The sequence below is a fragment of the Pituophis catenifer genome, unplaced genomic scaffold, assembly GCF_029215685.1.
Source record: "Pituophis catenifer annectens isolate HBS135680 unplaced genomic scaffold, rPitCat1.0.hap2 SCAF_15, whole genome shotgun sequence".
NCBI classification, from domain to species: domain Eukaryota; kingdom Metazoa; phylum Chordata; class Lepidosauria; order Squamata; family Colubridae; genus Pituophis; species Pituophis catenifer.
The window spans coordinates 13,457,804-13,477,944 of NW_027256895.1; the positions used below are offsets into that span (position 1 = coordinate 13,457,804).

A 20,141-nucleotide genomic window follows, 5' to 3' on the forward strand; every position below is an offset into this window, starting at 1 on the left:
AGGCTATTGCTTAACGCATTGTAAGCTGCCCTGAGTTTCCGGAGAAGGGCGGCATATAAATTAAAGCAAAAAAAAAAAAGATACTGGGGAGCATGGTTATGAGCTGTGCACTCCACTTGCAGGGGGTCCCTTAAAAGCCCCCCCCCTACAGATTTGAAAAGGCCCTTTTTTTTAAATTTAATTTATATGCTGCCCTTCTCCGAAGACGCAGGGCGGCTTACAATGTGCTCAGCAATAGCCTTCATCCTTTTGTATATTTATACCAAGTCAGCTTATTGCCCCCACAAACTGGGTCCTCATTTCACCTACCTTAGAAAGGATGGAAGGCTGAGTCAACCTTGAGCCTTGCAGTAATTGCAGGCAGCTGGTCTTAATAACCAGCTTAATAACAGGGTGCCTTAAACCCCTGTACTACCAAGGCTCTACCTGTACTACCCTTGAACAGAAGACAAGGGTGCTCACAATAAAACCCACAAAGTTAGGAAACAATACCCTCGGCAAGCAACAACTTTCCAAAGGGGTTTCACACTTGGCCAATAAAGAATTCTATATTATTCTTTCTCACATAAAACGCTTCTCTGAGAAAAAGGGTGGATCGCTTTTAGACTCGACTCTTTGCGGCGATCCTAAGGAAGACCCTTGGGCGGACTTCAACTCTTTCCGCGGAGAAGTGAGAGGGCTCTTAAAAGAGCCTTTGGGATGGGGGGGGGGGGAGTTGTCAGTGGGTCTCTGGGCGTCTTTTTTACGCCCTCTCCCCGCGGATGCGCCGGGCCAGCTGGATGTCCTTGGGCATGATGGTGACGCGCTTGGCGTGGATGGCGCACAGGTTGGTGTCCTCGAAGAGCCCCACCAGGTAAGCCTCGCTCGCCTCCTGCAGGGCCATGACGGCCGAGCTCTGGAAGCGCAGGTCGGTCTTGAAGTCCTGCGCGATCTCCCGCACCAGCCGCTGGAAGGGCAGCTTGCGGATCAGCAGCTCCGTCGACTTCTGGTAGCGGCGGATCTCGCGGAGGGCCACGGTCCCCGGCCGGTAGCGGTGAGGCTTCTTCACGCCGCCCGTGGCCGGAGCGCTCTTCCGCGCCGCTTTGGTGGCCAGCTGCTTGCGGGGCGCCTTCCCGCCGGTCGACTTGCGAGCCGTTTGCTTGGTGCGAGCCATCCTTCTCTCTAAGCGCCGCTCCTCCGCTGCCGCTGCTGCTTCTCCTCCTCCTCGCCGGAATTCGAATGAAGGGACGCGCGCTGTCGCGGCCGTCCTTTTATAGCCGGCTCGCTCTCCTCTGATTGGCTGGGGAAGAAAAACGCATTCGAATGTTCGAGATTCGTCGGGGATTGGTCAGAATTAGAAAACCAGAATCCTAACCAAGTGTCAATGCAACAGGTTAACCCAGCTGTTTCCCGCCGGTCCACTTGCGAGCCGTTTGCTTGGTGCAAGTTTTGAAGGAGTTTGCGCGCTCTTAATCCTGGGAATTTATACCCGGCGCGCTTTCTCTCCCCATTGGCTCTTTTCGAATTTGAATCTCGCGCCCAAATTTCGACTGCGCCTTTTTTTTTTCCTCCTCCCCTCCCTCTGGTTTCCCATTGCGATTTCAATAGCTGCTTTTCATCGGAGTAATGAACTTATTATTTCACGCCACCTGTTTCCTTCTCTCCCCGCCCTTAACTTTCTCACGGTCTGATCAAGAATGTTATTAAAAAAAAAAAGGGTTCTTTTTAAACGTTTCAAAAAAAATTCGAAATATCTTTTTTTAAGCCAAGCGGTCCTGATGTTGAGGCTACAAGACATCCTTGAAGTCTGTAGAGAGATTCTCCATCATTCAGGTCGTGGTTGTCCCAAATGTAATTTTTTTTTTCCAGGAGGCAACGGGACTTTCTCTTGTTTTTTTTTTTTCTCTTTTGAAGACGTTTCGCTTCTCATCCGAGAAGCTTCTTCAACTCTAGACAGGAGCTTCCATTTCCCCCACTTGTCCCGTCAGAGCTGAAGAAGCTTCTCGGATGAGAAGCGAAACGTCTTCAAAAGAAAAAAAAACGCCGAGAAAGTCAGAGTTGAAAAAGCAAGTTATTGTTCAAAGTTTGGCAACTTTTTAAAGATGTGGGTGGACTTCGACTCCCAGCATTTCCGAGCCATCTCTACACTTTTTCTAAAAGTGTGGTAGCGTGGCCGAGCGGTCTAAGGCGCTGGATTAAGGCTCCAGTCTCTTCGGAGGCGTGGGTTCGAATCCCACCGCTGCCAAAGGTATCTTTTGAAAGAATCCCCCCCCAACCTTTGACACTCTGCCAAAACCAAAAGCGAAGCGATCTTCATCTAAAAATGTTTTTTTTCTGCTTCGCTGAGAAAGCAGAGTTGAACCTGATGACAAGTTTGAATGGCAGCGGTTCCCATCTTTTATCCTGCCAAAAAAAAAATAAAATAAAAACGGTTTAGAATATGCATGTGTTTCTCTCCAGAAGCCAAATTTGACTTGAGGGACACTTTCCTTTTGTGCGGTTAGAAGCAAGGGTGAGATCCAGCAGGTTCTGACAGGTGGCGGAAATTTTGAGCAGTTCGGGGAACCAGCAAATAGCACCTCTGGCTGGCCCCAGAGTGGGGTGGGAATGGAGATTTTACAATATCCTTCCCCCAGGAGTGGGGAGCAAATGGGGATTTTGCAGTATCCTTCCCCTGGAGTGGGGTGGGAATAGAGATTTTGCAGTATTCTTCCCCTGGAGTGGGGTGGGAATGGAGATTTTGCAGGATCCTTCCCCTGCCATGCCCACCAAGCCACGCCCACAGAACCGGTAGTAAAAAAAATTGGATTTCACCACTTGTTAGAAGGCTACTTCTAGCCGTAAAGATTTGTTTAGCCACCAAATCAAGACTCTGGGTGGGACGCAATGATGGAAAATTACAAAAAGCAACCACCGAAAGAAATCTTAAAATTATAAATAAAAAGAACACGGATAGCAATCTCTCTTCCCAAGAGAGATGACAATAAAACATGCCTAACCATATCACCCTACTACCATCTCCCCCTCTCCCTCTTCCCCGCCCACCCGTCTGTCTTTTGTTCTCATGTCCCTGTTTGTTTGTTTGTTTTTTCATTATTTATTCTATTGTTCCATTACTTTATTACGGTTATACTTACACACTTCTTTTCATTTCTTTGTAGTAAGAATAATAGATTCTTACTAATAGAAAGGGATAATTAGAACTGCAGAAAAAACAATTGCTACCAACCTGCCTTCCCTTGAGAATAGAATAGAATAGAATAGAATAGAATAGAATAGAATAGAATAGAATAGAATAGAATAGAATAGAATAGAATAGAATAGAATTCTTTATTGGCCAAGTGTGATTGGACACACAAAGAATTTGTCTTGGTGCATATGCTCTCAGTGTACATAAAAGAAAAGATACATTCATCAAGAATCATAAGGTAACACTTAATGATAGTCATAAGGTACAAATAAGCAATCCGGAAACAATATCAATATAAATCGTAAGGATACAAGCAACAAAATTACAGTCATACAGTCGTAAGCGGGAGGAGATGGTAGTGGGAACGATGAGAAGATTAACATTAGTGCAGATTTAGTAAATAGTTTGACAGTGAGGACCTGTATACTGCAGGAGCCAAAAAGAGGGCTGTGAAAATATTTACAGCCCTCTGTAAATATTTGAAAAAAATATTTTGAAAATATTTACAAGAAAGAAGGGAAGGAATGAAGATAGAAAGGAAGAGGAAAGAGAGAAGGAAAGGAAGAAAGAAGGAAAGGAAGAAAGGAAGAAAAGAAGGGAAAGGAAGGAAAGAAAGAAAAAGAGAAAGAAAGGGAAAGGAAGGAAGGAAGGAAGGAAGAAGGGAAGATAGAAGGGAAGAAAGAAAGGAAGAAAAGAAGGGAAAGGAAGGAAAGAAAGAAAAAGAAAGAAAGAAAGGAAAGGGAAAGGAAGGAAGGAAGAAAGAAGGAAAGATAGAAGGAAAGAAAGAAAGAAGGGAAGGAATGAAGGTAGAAAGGAAGAGGAAAGAGAAGGAAAGGAAGAAAGAAAGAAAAGAAGGGAAAGGAAAGAAAGAAAGAAAAAGAAAGAAAGAAAGGAAAGGGAAAGGAAGGAAGAAAGAAAGAAGGAAAGATAGAAGGAAAGAAGGAAAGGAAGAAAAGAAGGGAAAGGGAGGAAAGAAAGAAGGAAAGAAAGAAAGAAAGAAAGAAAGAAAGAAAGAAAGAAAGAAAGAAAGAAAGAAAGAAAGAAAGAAAGAAAGAAAGAAAGAAAGAAAGAAAAAAAATAACCTAGAACAGCCCCAGGGCAGGGCGGGATAGGCGAGGAATAAATGTAACCAAGAAATAAATATTGAAACTTTTAAGACGCCTCGCTCCACCTTTTACAGCCTTGTCGCAATTCCCAATAAACGAATTGCAACAGAGTAACCAGGCGAGACGCCTCAACGTTCCATCTTCAATCAAGGCCACGCCCCCCATTATCTCTCAACGTTCCATCTCTCGTAACAATGGAGCGAAAAGCCCTGCTTTGCCTGACAATAGAAATCCTATCATACAGGGGATCTCAGATCCGCGGAGAAGGATCGGGTTAAGCCAAACTGCCCATCCAAACAGACCCCTAAGATTTCCTGCCTTTCCCACCCGGTACAAAATTGTAAATTAAAAATACTGTAGATAGAATGATATAAATATACACTTATATCATTCTATCTACAGTATTTTTAATTTAACTCTGTTTTAATCTAATTCTGTTACAACCATGGAAACAATAGACGTAAGTATGTTGTATAATATCAAGTTTCTATTTTTTTTTTCCTATACAGTATGAATATTGCTTTGCTAGGTGGCTCAGTGGCTAAGACGCTGAGCCTGTCGATCAGAAAGGCCGGCGGTTCGAATCCCTAGTATAGGGATCCTTGAGCAGGGGGTCGGACTAAATGATCTCTGAGATCCCTTCCAACTCTGTTACTGTTACTGAATAAGAGGAAAAATGGTCGTAATTAGGACGTGTATTTTTTTTTTTAAAAAAAGGGTGTTGATAGGAGATCGCTGTTGCAAAATTGAAATTGGGATGTCAAATGAAGAAAAATGTACAATAAAAATATATTTAAAAAAAAAAAGATTTCCTGCCTTTCCTGCTTCTATAAAAAAAATATTCTCTGCCTTCCCGTTTTTGTTTTTTTTTTGTTTTGTTTTTTTTAGATTCCTCGGTCTTGGAAGCGGTGGCACCCAATTCACTGACTGTTGTAATAACCCACGTTTTTTTCTGCAGGATTTTGGGGATAAATCTCAAATTCGTCTCGCGAATTAGATTTCATTTACAAGCCGGAATGGATCGCCAGATCCCTTTCCCCAATCGTCATTAACCCACAGACGGCAGAGATGCTTCAACGCCCAAGCCTAAAACAAAATAAAAATAATTTTATTTTAAATTTTTTTTAAAAAAAATCATTAAATATCATCATATCACCATACATCATTATATATTCCATTTGTTTTGGAGCAGGCAATAAAATTTGGAGAAATCAGGATCAGATTTCGTACAAGATTCCACCTAAACGGTCTGAAGTGGAAACTTCCAAAATTGAAGATTAGGATTTTTTAAAATGCCATGGGGAACAAAATAAAAAACAAAAAACTTGCGCCCAACGTGGGGCTCGAACCCACGACCCTGAGATTAAGAGTCTCATGCTCTACCGACTGAGCTAGCCGGGCTGTTGAAATTGGTGTTGGGATTGATACTATTGGTTTTCATTCTGCTGACAGCGAACGGGAGCGATCGTGGTTACGAGGAAACGCTTTTTTTCCTCTTTTTCTAACAACCTTGACAACCTTCTAACAACGATCTCAGGGCTCTTAGACCCTTCTGGACTCTGCAGTTCATTCAGTAAAATGTTTTTCTCTACAGCAGATTTTCAACATGTGGGGCTGCTGTGTTGGGTTTCACCTAAAAGGAAAGCAACTTGCCTGCCTGCCTACCTCTCCCTCTCCCTTCCCTTCCTCTCCTCCCCTCTCCTCCTCTCCCCTCTCCTTTCTTCCTTTCCTTCTTTACTTCCATTTCCTTCCCTTTCCTTCTTCCCTTCTCTTTCCTTTCCTTCTTTCCTTTCCTTCTTCCCTTCTCTTTCCTTTCCTTCTTTCCTTTCCTTCTTCCCTTCCCTTCCCTTCTTCCATTTCCCTTCCTTCTTTCCTTTTCTTCTTCCCTTCCCTTCCCTTCTTCCCTTTCCCTTCCCTTCCCTTCCCTTTCCTTCCCTTTCCTTTCCTTCCCTTTCCTTCCCTTCCCTTCCCTTCCCTTCCCTTTCCTCCCTTCCCTTTCCTCCTTCCCTTCCCTTTCCTTTCCTTCTTCTCTTCCCTTTTCTTCTTCCCTTCCCTTCCCTTCTTCCCTTTCCCTTCCTTCTTTCCTTTCCTTTCCTTCTTCCCTTCCATTTCCTTCCCTTTCCTTTCCTTCTTCCCTTCCATTTCCTTCCCTTTCCTTTCCTTCTTCCCTTCTGTTTCCTTTCCTTCTTTCCTTTCCTTCTTCCCTTTCCTTTCCTTCTTCCCTTCTCTTTCCTTTCCTTTCCTTTCCTTCTCTTCTCTTCCCTTCCCTTCCCTTTCCTCCCTTCCCTTTCCTCCTTCCCTTCCCTTCTCTTCTTCCTTTTCCTTTCCTTCTTCCCTTTCCTTTCCTTCTTCCCTTCCATTTCCTTTCCTTTCCTTCTTCCCTTCTCTTTCCTTTCCTTTCCTTCTTTCCTTTCCTTCTTCCCTTCCCTTCCCTTCCTTCCCTTCCCTTCCCTTCCCTTCCTTCCCTTCCCTTCCCTTCCCTTCCCTTCCCTTCCCTTTTCATCTTCCCTTCCCTTCCTTCTTTCCTTCTTCCGTTCCCTTCCCTTTCCTTTCCTTCTTCCCTTCTGTTCTCTTTCCTTTCCTTTCCTTCTTTCTTTTCCTTCTTTCCTTTCCCTTCCTTCTTTCCTTTCCTTTCCTTCTTCCCTTCCCTTTCCTTTCCTTTCCTTTCCTTTCTTTTTCTTTCCTTTCCCTTCCTCCCTTCCTTCTGTTGTGTAGAAAGTCAGCACCCACTCATCTCCTAGAACAGCGGTTCTCAACCTGGGGGTCGAACGACCATTTCACAGGGGTCGCCAAAGCCCTCTCTCGCCCCCCCCCCCCACATGCCTTCACTCACCCTCACCCTCTGCCTCTGTTGGATCGCCCGGTCGCCGTTCGCTTACCCTGCCCACTCCCAATCTATTGCTGCCTCCGGAGTCCCAGCTGATGGCTAGAGGGAAAAAAAACTTTAAATTCTTGCTGCGGGGCTTCAAAGAGCTAACTGCAAAGAGGTAAATTCCTGGAGCAGATTTTTTTCCCTCTAGCTGAAAACGCGAAATTGAAAGTAAGCAGGCTGCAACGTGACAAAATGAGGCAGAGAGATTTCTTTTTCTTTTTCCTCACCAAAAAAGGTAGGTGCAAAACTGCAAACAATGGGAAATTTAGGGCAAAAGAGGAAAGTTCCAAGATTTTAAAACACAAAAGAAAAAAAGCTCTATTTAACTAGGGAATTGTAATAATCGAGATACTATTAATTGGTTAAGTTGTGGTTCAGAGGAATATATGGGGGAAATTATTTGGTTTATTATTATTGGTAAATATAATTAATTGATTTGTAAGAAATTGGATTGCATGGAAATAATTGGAATATTCATGTTCATATTGATTAATATACAAAAAATATAGTTATATAACTAATTGATTTATATTAAAATGTTGAATTTGTATTAAACAACTGTATTACATAATTACATAATTAACCAATGTGAGGATGGATATAAAAATAGATGACAATGGGAAGGGGTATAATATAGAATAGAAGGGAAAAATTGAATTTGATTAAGATTAGAGATGAGGATGAAGGGTAATATTGGTTTTTTAAAAAAATAGATGAGGAATAAATATGGTAAAAAGGAAATATAGAAATTGTAAATTTAATTGAAATGATTAAATACTGTGTTGGAAGAAATATCCTTCTGGGTTCTGCTCCAAGTGGGGAAAAAGACACTGGAAACATGGAGACTGCTTGGAAAGATGGTTTAATGGTGGACAGGATCACATGGCTTGATGGGGCCCATTGTGTTAGTTTCTGTTGCTATTGTGTTGCAAATGTCCTTTGACAAAGGATTGACTTTCTGCCTCTGGCCCATTAACAAAGGGTGGGGGGCAGGAAGGTGGGAGCTGCTTTGTCTGTAAAATATGCTTCTCCATTTCTCATCCAGGTAGGGAAATATAATATTCTGCCTTTTTAATATTTCCCAAAATATTTCATTCTTCTAGGAAAGGGGTGGGTGCTAACCTCCTACAACTGTTTAAATTTGTGAACCGGCCAAATACTCTGTTCAAAGAAAATACGTTGTATATGTGTTTCTAATTATTGCTATTTATTGCTATTTGTTCTCTTTTATTCTTTAAAGTTTAACAATTCATTCTTTATCTTAATATCTTAATATTTGTTTGGGGTTGGCTTTCTTCTCTTTCATCTTTTTTATTGTACAGCAATCTTTCTCCTCAAACCTACCACCTCTGTCTTTTCTTTCTTACTTACTTTCTCTTCCCCCCTCTTCTTCTTCTCCCTACTTCCTCTTTCTTTCTCTTTCTCCTCCTCTCTTCCTCCTTCTCTTACCTTCACTCCTACTCTAATTTCCCTTCCCTTCCTTCATCCCTCTCTATTGCTGTATCCTTTTATGCATATGGACTACTCAGAGGGCTGAAAAAGTTATTTTTGACTGGTCCTCGCACTTTTGACCAGTCCTCAAACTTACGACTGTCCTCACAATTTACGTATTTGCGCTATCTTGTCACCATGGTGAAGAGAAGCAGTTGTGAAATGAGTGACACGGTTGTTAAGAATGGTACAATGGGCATAAATGATGACCAGTCATAACTGCGAAGACCGGTCAAAAGTGCGAGGACCTGTCAGAAATCACATTTTTCAGCCCTCTGGGTAGTCCTTTTGGGCACAGGGACTACTCAGAGGGCTGAAAAAGTTATTTTTGACTGGTCCTCGCGCTTTTGACCAGTCCTCGAAAGAAGCAGTTGTGAAATGAGTGACATGGTTGTTAAGAATGCTGCACAGGCATAAATGTGAGGATGGTCATAAGTGTGAGGACCAGTCAAAAGTGCGAGGACCTGTCAGAAATGACTTTTTTCAGCCCTCTGAGTAGTCCCTATACATATAGCCATGGCCACCCGGTCACATGACCAGCTAGCCACACCCACAAAATAAGCCATGCCCACAGAACCAGTAGTAAAAAAATTTAGAACCCACCCTTGGTTGGGGGTCACCACAACATGAGGAACTGTATTAAAGGGTCGCGGCATTAGGAAGGTTGAGAACCACTGTCCTAGAAGAATGAAATATTTTGAGAAATATTAAAAAGGCAGATTATTGTATTTCCCTGGATGAGAACTGGAGAAACATGCTCTTGGAAAGCCTTAATAGCCCACAGCAGATGTCAGCCCTTAAGAGATAAAGAGACAGATAGCTCTATTCATAAGCAAATACCCTCACCCAAGATCCAACAAAGGTAGGATTAGCCCTCAGCCACAATAAGAATTGCCCAACCAGCCCCTTCATTGCATCAGCCCGAACTTCAACCAAACGTAGCTCAGACAAACTCCTCAGATTTGTACATGGGCCCCATGGGAGTCTGACAACAGCCAATAGAACATATGTTCTTGCACAGGAACAGGAAGCTCAAGTGCAAAGCCCAAGATATGGTATAAATAGCCCTCACTCTCAACTCCATGTGGTGAGCTGTCCCAAAATCACATGTGGTTGGTGGTTCTGCTTCATCAATCAATGGAACCTCTTTCCAATCAGCCTCCAGCCTCCATTTTGTCTCCACTCCATTTTCTCCCGGCTTGGAATTGAACCAGGTGGATATTTTTTCCCTGACATTAAAAAAAAGAAACAGCTGTGGTTTAAAAAAAAAGAAGAAGAAGAAGCAAATTAAAATATGATCTCCATAGTTGGTATTCCCTTTCTATCTTCTATACCAACTAAGGAAACAAAAATCAAGAAATAAACTTAAAATATCGCTATATAATGAAAGATGTAGATACATATATAGAGAAATATAGAATACCGAAGTAACTTTCTTTTTTCTTAAGGCTCAAGTTCTATGACTTGATTTAAATGTATAGGTTGTTTATGTTGTGTACTATATGTATGTATGTTTTTGTTTGTCTATTTTTAATTAAATGATTTTTTTTAAAAAAATAAAAAAAATATATGATCTCCAAATTCCATTCCGATTCAAAGTACAGCCTGGTTTGTTTGCATATTAGTTACACAAGCTTCGTAGGTAAACTAAAACGGGGGGAAGAAATGGCAGAAAACGTATGGTTCCAAGCCCCAGAATTATTCATTATACATCTATGTTTCTTGGTGTTCATAGTCATTGTCAGAAATGGGTCATGTCCAGTGGTGAAATCCAAATTTTTATACTACTGGTTCGGTGGGCGTGGCTTGGTGGGCGTGGTGTGGCTTAATGGGCATGGGAGGGGAAGAGTACTGCAAAATCTCCATTCCCACCTCACTCTGGGGCCAGCCAGAGGTGGCATTTGCATGTTCTCCGAACTACTCAAAATTTCTGCTACTGATTCTCCGAACTACTCAAAATTTCCACTACCGCTTCTCCGAACTACTCAAAATTTCTGCTATTGGTTCTCCGAACTACTCAAAATTTCCGCTATTGGTACTCCGAACTACTCAAAATTTCCACTATTGGTTCTCCGAACTACTCAAAATTTCCGCTACTGGTTCTCCGAACTACTCAAAATTTCCACTATTGGTTCTCCGAACTACTCAAAATTTCCGCTACTGGTTCTCCGAACTACTCAAAATTTCCACTATTGGTTCTCCGAACTACTCAAAATTTCCACTACCGCTTCTCCGAACTGCTCAAAATTTCCGCTACTGGTTCTCCAAACTACTCAAAATTTCCACTACTGCTTCTCCGAACTACTCAAAATTTCTGCTACCGGTTCCCTGAACTACTCAAAATTTCCACCATCGGTTCTCCGAACTCCAAAATTTCCGCTACCGCTTCTCCAGAACCTGTCAAAACCTGCTGGATTTCACCTCTGGTCATGCCGTGGAGAAGAGACAGTGCACCAAGATGAAAAAAAATCATGTAAAAGCATTGAGAAAGAAAGGGGAAAAAAATTAATCCGCCTGAACAGGGACTTGAACCCTGGACCCTCAGATTAAAAGTCTGATGCTCTACCGACTGAGCTATCCAGGCTCTGAATTTTTACCTTGAAACATCTTCTGAAAACCATCCGCTAAGTTGATCAGTTCTGGTAAATTTCTATTTTTTCAAATGAAAAATTTCTATTTTTCCAATGAAGACCTTCACAGTTGAAGGCATGGGGAAAAAATCCTCCCCGTCAACCATTTTCACACCTGTCCCATGAAAAAAAATGTATTTTTAGGATATGGCTCAAGGACATCGCCATCCGGAGTATTTTTTTTTTCCTCCCCCATGAATAAATATTGTTGAATTCATCATTTTCCTTTGGCTGTTCTCCTGTACAACCTGATCAATACCCTTATTTTTTTTATTTTTTTAAAGGAAAGCATCTGGAAGGTGCTTCTACTGCCAGTTATAACTGTGGTTTCCTGGAATTACCCCCCTCCCAAAAAAAAAAAGAGTTTTAACAATAAAGGAAAATATTTGGCTTTAAATGAGGGTTCCAGGGTGCTCTCTGAGCTTCATTGTTTTTCTTGCAGGCATTTCATTAACTGGACTAGGTAACATCATTTAATTTAATTTAATTAATTTAATTTAATTAATCATTAATTCTAGTGTGCTGTGTCCTACCACGCTAGCACTGATGGTATTAACTAGTTTGGTTATGAGACGTCCACAAGGAAACAACGAAGCTCAGAGAACACCAAGGACTGACTAAGTAGCCTGACTAGGTGAAAGTCTGATCAGAACAGTCGGCAGTTAAACAGTTCGAATCCCTAGTACACGAGCAAGGGGTTAGACTAGATGGCCTCCAATGTCCCTTCCAACTCTGTTACTGTTTAAAAAATAGACTCTTAAGAGTTTTTAGGTTAGCAAATGTGAGCAAAGCTTCACTGTCAAGCACCCTATTTAAACCATGAGATTAAAATAGAGATTAAAAAAATGAAAATTATTCCACGTTTTCTGTTTTTCATTCCTCTAGAAAGGAAGAACTAAAAAGAAAAATAAAATAAAACTATGTCCTCCCCGTCGGGGAATCGAACCCCGGTCTCCCGCGTGACAGGCGGGGATACTTACCACTATACTAACGAGGAAAGGGATTGAAAGTTTTTTTTTTCAGCAGGATATAAAAACTATGCTATCCAGTTGCTAGTCCACAAGAAATATACATTGATCTTTGGAGATGTTTGGATGACGAAATAAAAGTATTATTCTATTTTGAATTTTGGAATAAAGTTTTTAACAGCAATGCAAAGAGGCTTTTCTTCTCTTCTCTTCTCTTCTCTTCTCTTCTCTTCTCTTCTCTTCTCTTCTCCTCTTCTCTCCTCTCCTTTCCTTTCCTTTCCTTTCCTTTCCTCTCTTTTGTTCTCTTCTCTTCTCTTCCTTTGAGGAGAAAAATTCACACATTTTTTTTTCTACTGTGGGAAGCCTCCCTCTCCTAAAAGAATGAAATATTTTGAGTAATATTTTAAAAAAGGCAGAATATTATATTTTCTAAATGAGAAACAGAGAAACATGTATTCTTTAAATATATATTTTATTTATACTTTTTCTTTTGGTATACATAAAAACTCAATATTTACATTGACAATGTGTTGTCTGGGTACAGTTAATATTGAGTAACAATAACAAAAATTTTCACGTGGCTATTAATAACAATGATCATCAAAACATATTAATAATAATAGTTACTTATCCTTAAATATTCACCTTACATTATTTAATTAAACATTCTTTTCAATTTTTAAGTTTTTAACTTCTGCTTCTATTTTCTAGCCATTGTTAAAATGCCTCCCATGTTAAAAAATATTCTGTTTCCTCCTTATCCTTAATTTTCATTGTTAATCTATCCATCTCGGCACATTCTAATATTTTCTTTATTACACTTTCCTCTGTAGGAATATCTTCATTTTTCCAATTTTGTGCCTATACAATTCTCGCTGCTGTTCAAACATGTAAAATTAAGTATGTATTTCCTTTATTGTATTTTTCTGGTAAGATCCAACAAAAACAATTCTGGCTTTTACATCTATTTGTTGTTTTGTCATTTCTCCTAGCCATATTCAGATTTTTATCCAATATTTTTTAGCCTTTGGACACATCCAGCACATATGATAATAAGTGCCCGGTAGCTGATTACATGTATTTTTTTAGAGGCAGGAAGCAGACTTAGTCTTTCTTAATAGCCCTCCTTCCCCCCAGCAGATATTTTGTGCCTATTAAGAAAGACTGGGCCAGCCTATCTACAAAACAAAAGACTTTCAGCTCCAGGATGATGAACAGGACATGATCCTTTAGGAAATAATAGGATTAACCCACTACCAGACGTGGTATTCAAGTGGTTCACATCGGTTCGGGCAAACCGGTAGCGGAAATTTTACCTGATTCACCGAACCGGTAAATACCAACTCTGGCTGGCCCCACCCAAACCCACCTGCTCACCTGCTTGCCCCTTCCGGCTGCTCACCACTCGCCCCGCCCAGCCCCCACCTTTCGGCTGTTTTTTGCCTCCACACATCACTTTTGGCCTCCGCACATCGTATTTTCAGCCAGTTCCAGGCGGCGGAGATCGACAGCAGCGAACGGTCCGCAGCAGTGGTGAATGGGCAGTGGCAAACGGGCGGTGCCGAATGGACCACGGCGGCAGTGAACGGGCAGCGGCAAGCAGGCGGCAGTGAACGGGTTGTTGCGAATTGGGCCGTGGTAGCGGCGAACGGGCTGCAGCAAACGGGCTGTGGAGAACAGGCCACGGTGAACGGGCCATGGTGAATGGGCTAAACTGAATGGCGCAGTGGCAGTGAACACCCCGTGGCAAATGGGTGACAGCAAATTGGCCATTCTGAAAAGGCGGCAGCAGAGGCAAATGGGTGGCAATGAACAGGCTATGCCGAATGAGTCATGGCAGGGGTGAATGGGTGGCGGTGAATGGGCAGCGGTGAACAGGCTGCCGTGAATGGGCCACGACAAACAGGCCGCGGTTAATGGGCTATACCGAATGGCGCAGCGGCGGTGAACAGACCGCAGCAAATGGGCGAAGGCGAATGGGCCATGCTGAATGGGTGGCAGCAGTGGCGAACAGGCAGCAGCAAATGGGCGGTGCCAAATGGGCCACAGAGGTGGCAAACGGGTGGTGGTGAATGGGCAGCGGCGAACAGGCAGTGGTGAATGGGCTGTGGCAAACGAGCCACGGCGGTGGCGAACGGGCAGTAGCAAATGGGCTGCGGTGAACGGGCCACGACAAACAGGCTGCGGTTAATGGGCTGTTCCAATCGGGCCACGACGGCAGTGTACAGGCCACGGGAAACGGGTGATAGTGGTGGTGAACGGGCAGCAGTGAACGGGCTGTGGCGAACAGGCCATGACAAACGGACCGTGGTGAATGGGCCACACCGAATGGCACAGCAGCGGTGAACAGGCTGCGGCAAACGGGCAAAGGCGAATGGGCCACGCGGAACAGGCGGCAGTAGTGGCAGATGGGCAGCAGCGAATGGGCGGTGCCGAATGGGCCACGGCGGCGGCAAACGGGTGGCGGCAAATGAGCGGCAACGCCGAATGAGTCATGGCAGCTGTGAACGGGCTACGGCTAATGGGCAGTGGTGAACGGGCACGGCGAACGGGCGGCAGTGAATGGGCGGCAGCGAACAGGCCACAGAGGTGGTGAATAGGCAGCGGCAAATGAGCTGCGGTGGCGGCAAACAGACCGCAGTGAATGGGCTGCACCGAATGGGCCGCGGCGGCTGTGAACAAATAGAGTAAGGGACTCAACCCGCAACCCTGTTTTGTACCAGTGTTAAGAATACGGGCGGCAGAGATATGATGACCTAATCTGACCCTCTGAGAGCGGCCAGACAGGAAATCCATAATCCAAAAACAGACTGAATAAGAAAGCCCAAGATTCATAAGTTTAGACACTTAGCTTATATGGAAGAATTATGTTAAATGCAGGACTAAAATCTCAATATAGATACCAATAGGATTAGGATTGAGAGTTCAACCACGATCAGGTATGCCACGGTCAGCCGTAAAAACAAAACCAACCGGCTGAATTTGTGGAACAGGCTATCAACCACAAAGGAAAAAGGATTAAAAAGCTAGCCAAACTTAACTCCCTTGGGGGAAAGTATGTGCTATAAATCTTTCTGGAATCCGTTTGTGTGAATACTCTCACCGCATCCAGAGGTTTCTTTAGTAAGAGGAGATCCTTGCGGCTGAATAAAATATAATTATATTAAATTTATATAATATAATATAATATAATATAATATAATATAATATAATATAATATAATATAATATAATATAATATAATATAATATAACATAACATAACATAACATAACATAACATAACATAACAACATAACATAACATAACATAACATATATTATATTATATTATATTATATTATATTATATTATATTATATTATATTATATTATATTATATTATATTATATTATATTATATATAAATATATATATATTTATATTAAAACTTAATTAATAAAATACTTAATAAATAAAAATACTTAATAAATAAAACTTAATAAAAAATTTATATTAAAACTACAACACCTGGTTTTCTTTTTAAACCCTTTCTTTCTATTTTTTAAAGAAACAGATGGGTTTGGAAGTAAAAGTCAGATGCGTTGGCCGGGAATCGAACCCGGGTCAACTGCTTGGAAGGCAGCTATGCTCACCACTATACCACCAACGCCTTGCAATAAAAGGCTCTCAAAATCCCTGGTAGTAGGAAAAAATTCAATTTCTGTTTTTAAAAAAATGATGCCCTCCACGAATGGTTCATGGTTCAGCAAGACGTCTCCTCCCTCCTGCTCTGTATTCATAGATTATTGAGACCTGAGCTCCAGTGGAACCAGAATAGCCTTGAAAAGGCTACCTCTGAGCATATGCAAAGTGCACAATTCGAGATCCCGACCAGAAACCAACGTTTCTAAGGAGCAAAATTCTCACAAAGAGGGGAGGACTCAGTAAAAAGAAAATGGAATGCAGACCACTGAATTGGATAAAATAAAAATAAATCTGCAATTAAATCCACCCCAATAAATTTAAAGAAAAAGATTCCAGTTCCAGCAAATTTCACTAGCCATGTTGGTTTGTATAATAAGCCACGATTGAGGGGATTCACACCCAGCACACCCTGCCCTAAATTCAAATCAAATGAGGTATTGTTGCCATGTTGCAGGGTGAGATCAGGTGCAAGGTATTAGTAAAATTAATATAATAAACCCGAATTATTTAATATTTAAGTATAAATGGCAATCATACATTAAGGGAGGAAACTGGGGTCGCAAATGGGAGAGTGTGTTTTTCCAGATAATCACCTGGCAAACTTTTAAAAAGAGACGAGTTTAAATGTGTGGAAGAAAAATGAATGTAGACTTTTATATGATTGGATATAAAAGAAACTCTCGTAGTCGGCAGGATTCGAACCTGCGCGGGGAGACCCCAATGGATTTCTAGTCCATCGCCTTAACCACTCGGCCACGACTACCTTGGTTGGTAAAATACCTGCATGTTGTCTTCATATTTCTTAATCTGTGGTGTGGCTATGGCTCACCGTAGGGTATAAAGAAACCATGTTAAAAATAGACTATTGCCAAAGACGTTGGGGGGGGAAGGCTTTTTATTGAGAAGTCAGGATGGCCGAGCGGTCTAAGGCGCTGCGTTCAGGTCGCAGTCTCCCCTGGAGGCGTGGGTTCGAATCCCACTCCTGACACAGCCTTTTCTTTGAAAAATAAAATAAAATTAAGATTTCCATCCGTTTTGAACCCAGCAAGGCATTTAGTAACCTCAGTAAATCTGAATTCACGACGGATTAAAAATTAATTAAGAAGCATCATGCTTATGCTTAAAGCGTTATCTTTATGCTGAAGATTCTTAACCGATGAACCAAATTGGCTTAATCATCTTATATTCACAATTTATATGTATGTTATTTTATCTGTTCACCGCCCTGAGTCCTTCGGGAGAAGGTATAAAAATTAATTAATTAATTAATTAATTAATTAATTAATTAATTAATTAATTAAATAAATAAATTTAATTAATTAATTAATTAATTAATGATTAAAAGATCGGATTCTTTCATCAACAGACCAGGCATTTTGGAATCCAATGTTCATTTTGGAACCTAATGTTCTTAACGGATTAACAGAGTTGGGAGGGACCTTGTAGGTCATCAAGTCCAACCCCCACCCAATCAGGAGACCTTAACGCCATTTTCTGGACCCTGATGTAAGAATTGGTTCCCAATGAGGAAATACATAAGAAAGGCAATAAATTAATTTTTACCAGTAACTTAATATCTACAACAATGTAATTGTTCCACAAGGGATAGGACTAGAGGAAAAACCAGATCCAGGCATGAAAAAAAAGAGAGAGAAATTAATTGATTGGGCCAGATCCTTCACACGTTTTTAGGGTAATTCCTGAGCCGGAAGGAAATCTCTATAGATCTTGAAAGATAAGCCCCAATATCTAAGAGGCTGCCACAAAAGAAGAGGAAGCCAAACTATTCTCCAAAGCTACCTGAAGGCAGCACAAGAAGCAATGAATGGAAACTAACCAAGGAGAGAAGCCACCTAGGACTATAAAATAGGGAAGTGGTGTCGGGTTTCCTGCCTACGAAGGGGGCTGGACTAGAAGACCTCCAAGATCCCTTCCAACTCTGTTATTCTATTCTATTCTATTCTATTCTATTCTATTCTATTCTATTCTATTCTATTCTATTCTATTCTATAACTAAGGATGTCAGTGGAGATTCTCAAGTCACTCAGGTCATGGTTGTCCCAAAAGTGCATTTATTTTTTCTTCAAGAGGAAACGGGACTTTCTGAGTTTTTCTTCGAAGACGTTTCACTTCTCATCCAGCTCTGAAGAAGGACCTTTGGGACTAGAACTAAAGAGAAATTTCCAGGCCGTTAGAACAATTAATTGGTGGAATGGCTTGCCTCCAGAAGTTTATTTATTTATTTATTTATTTATTTATTTATTTATTTATTATATTTCTATACCGCCTTTCTCCCGTAGGACTCAAGGCGGTGTACAGTCGAGAAAAATATAGATACACAAACATCATAAAATTGCTAATTAAAATGATTATTATAACATAGATGTGGATGCTCCAACACTGGAAGGTTTTAAAAAGAGATTAAACGGTCATTTGTCTGATATGATATACAGTAGTGGCCAAAATTGTGGAAACCTTTTGGGAAAAGTGTATTTTTGAGGTTTGATGGCTTAATAACACCATTTTTATTTTTTTATTTTTTTTTTGGAGTTTCAAGATAATCCTATTCCACTGCCTGGGAATAGCCCAGACCTTAACCCAATTGAAAATCTATGGAGCCGACTAAAGAAACTTGTTAGTCAGAAGCGACCCAGCAATAAAAACCAGTTAATAGAAGCCATCATTCAATCTTGGTTTCACATAACAGCAGCAGAACTAAAAGACTTGGTTCACTCCATGGGAAGACGTTGTAAGGCCGCAATTCAAGGTGACCCAACTAAGTCTTAACTGACATGATGATCATTTTTGTATATCTCGTTTTTTCTACGTGTTTCCCTTTTCTTCTTTATACTGTAACTGCTATTCTAATAGCAAATCCTTCATAGTTAAGGAATAACATAATAACATAATGCAAGTTATTGCATTACATTCTTGATTAAATTATCTTTCCATTGATATATAATTTTATGGTACTACTCCAAAAAAAAGTGGCGTTATTAGCTAGTTTTAGAAAATACACTTTTCCCAAACGGTTTCCACAATTTTGGCCACTACTGTATAGGGTCGTGATGGCGAACCTATGGCACGCGTGCCACATGTGGCACGTGGAGCCATATATGTGGGCACACGAGCGTTGCCCTAGCTCAGCTCCAGCTCGCATGCGTGTGCTGGCCACCTGATTTTCGGGCCTTTCGGGCCTATCGGGAGTTGGGAAACGGACCGTTTCTGGCCTCCAGAGGGCCTCCAGGGTGGTGGGGAAGGCCGTTTTCACCCTCCCCAGGCTCCTAGAAAGCCTCTGGAGCCTGGGGAGGGCAAAAAATGGGCCTACCAGGCCTACCGTGCCATCACATGCCAAAAGCAGGGGAAGCACGGGGGGGTCACGCATGCATGTGCGGGGGGTGGGGGGGCATTGAATTATGGGTGTGGGCACGCACGCTCACGACCCCCTCACGCGACCCTCACTTTTGGCACGCGACGGCAAAAAGATTAGCCATCACTGGTATAGGGTTTCCTCCCCGAGTTGGACTAGAAGACCTCCAAGGGCCCTTCCAACTCTGTTACTCCAATTGTCTGTAGAGATTCTCAGTCATCCAGATCATGGTTTGTCCCAAAAGTCCTTTTTCAGGAAGCCACTGGATTTTCTTCTTGTTGTTTTCTTTGAAGACGTTTCGCTTGTCATCCAAGAAGCTTCTTCAGCTCTGACGTTCCCCACTATCCTGTCAGAGCTGAAGAAGCTGCTTGGATGAGAAGTGAAACGTCTTCAAAGAAACCCCCCCCCCCCAAGAAAGTCCAGTTGTCTCCTGAAAAAGCACTTTGGGGGTGGACTGTTACTCTGATAACTCCACATTTTTCAAAAAAAAAGGCTACAATTTAAAATGGCTGCTGTTTTGTGAGGCGATAATAATGTGAATAAAATAGGAATCATACAGAGTCAGCTACATGAACTCTAAAGGACCCTCTCTATTCACATTATTCTAAGAGAGAAAAGTGCTTGGAGATTATATTAAAAATCAGCTAAACCCCATTAGTGGTAATGTATCTTCTGATGAGGCCTAGCTGTCACGGAAGGACAGCCATATGGAAAACATTTGAATGGCCTCACTGTCAAAGACAAGGACATATATGTTACAAAGAGTTACTTAATCCAATAAATTTACCTAAGGACAGCAATAAATCTCCCATTAGCAACCACAGCACTTAAGGAAAAGTTGTGTAGCAAAGATA

At 41.6% G+C, this 20,141-nt stretch overlaps 1 protein-coding gene and 7 non-coding genes across 8 annotated transcripts; 2 read left to right on the forward strand and 6 right to left on the reverse strand.

Moving 5' to 3' along the window:
• Nucleotides 1-742: 742 nt before the first annotated feature.
• Nucleotides 743-1,153, reverse strand: LOC139324688 (histone H3). The gene has a single exon (XM_070954421.1). The coding sequence runs from the start codon at nt 1,151-1,153 to the stop codon at nt 743-745; it is 411 nt and encodes a 136-aa protein (XP_070810522.1).
• Nucleotides 1,154-2,142: 989 nt separating this feature from the next.
• Nucleotides 2,143-2,224, forward strand: TRNAL-AAG (transfer RNA leucine (anticodon AAG)). The gene has a single exon. It is a non-coding gene; the product is annotated as a tRNA-Leu (tRNA).
• Nucleotides 2,225-5,603: 3,379 nt separating this feature from the next.
• Nucleotides 5,604-5,676, reverse strand: TRNAK-CUU (transfer RNA lysine (anticodon CUU)). Its single transcript has one exon. It is a non-coding gene; the product is annotated as a tRNA-Lys (tRNA).
• Nucleotides 5,677-11,149: 5,473 nt separating this feature from the next.
• Nucleotides 11,150-11,222, reverse strand: TRNAK-UUU (transfer RNA lysine (anticodon UUU)). Its single transcript has one exon. It is a non-coding gene; the product is annotated as a tRNA-Lys (tRNA).
• Nucleotides 11,223-12,193: 971 nt separating this feature from the next.
• TRNAD-GUC (transfer RNA aspartic acid (anticodon GUC)) lies at nt 12,194-12,265 on the reverse strand. The gene has a single exon. It is a non-coding gene; the product is annotated as a tRNA-Asp (tRNA).
• Nucleotides 12,266-15,810: 3,545 nt separating this feature from the next.
• On the reverse strand, nt 15,811-15,882 carry TRNAG-UCC (transfer RNA glycine (anticodon UCC)). Its single transcript has one exon. It is a non-coding gene; the product is annotated as a tRNA-Gly (tRNA).
• Nucleotides 15,883-16,598: 716 nt separating this feature from the next.
• TRNAS-AGA (transfer RNA serine (anticodon AGA)) lies at nt 16,599-16,680 on the reverse strand. The gene has a single exon. It is a non-coding gene; the product is annotated as a tRNA-Ser (tRNA).
• A 142-nt stretch (nt 16,681-16,822) lies between these two features.
• Nucleotides 16,823-16,905, forward strand: TRNAL-CAG (transfer RNA leucine (anticodon CAG)). Its single transcript has one exon. It is a non-coding gene; the product is annotated as a tRNA-Leu (tRNA).
• The last annotated feature ends 3,236 nt before the right edge of the window (nt 16,906-20,141 follow it).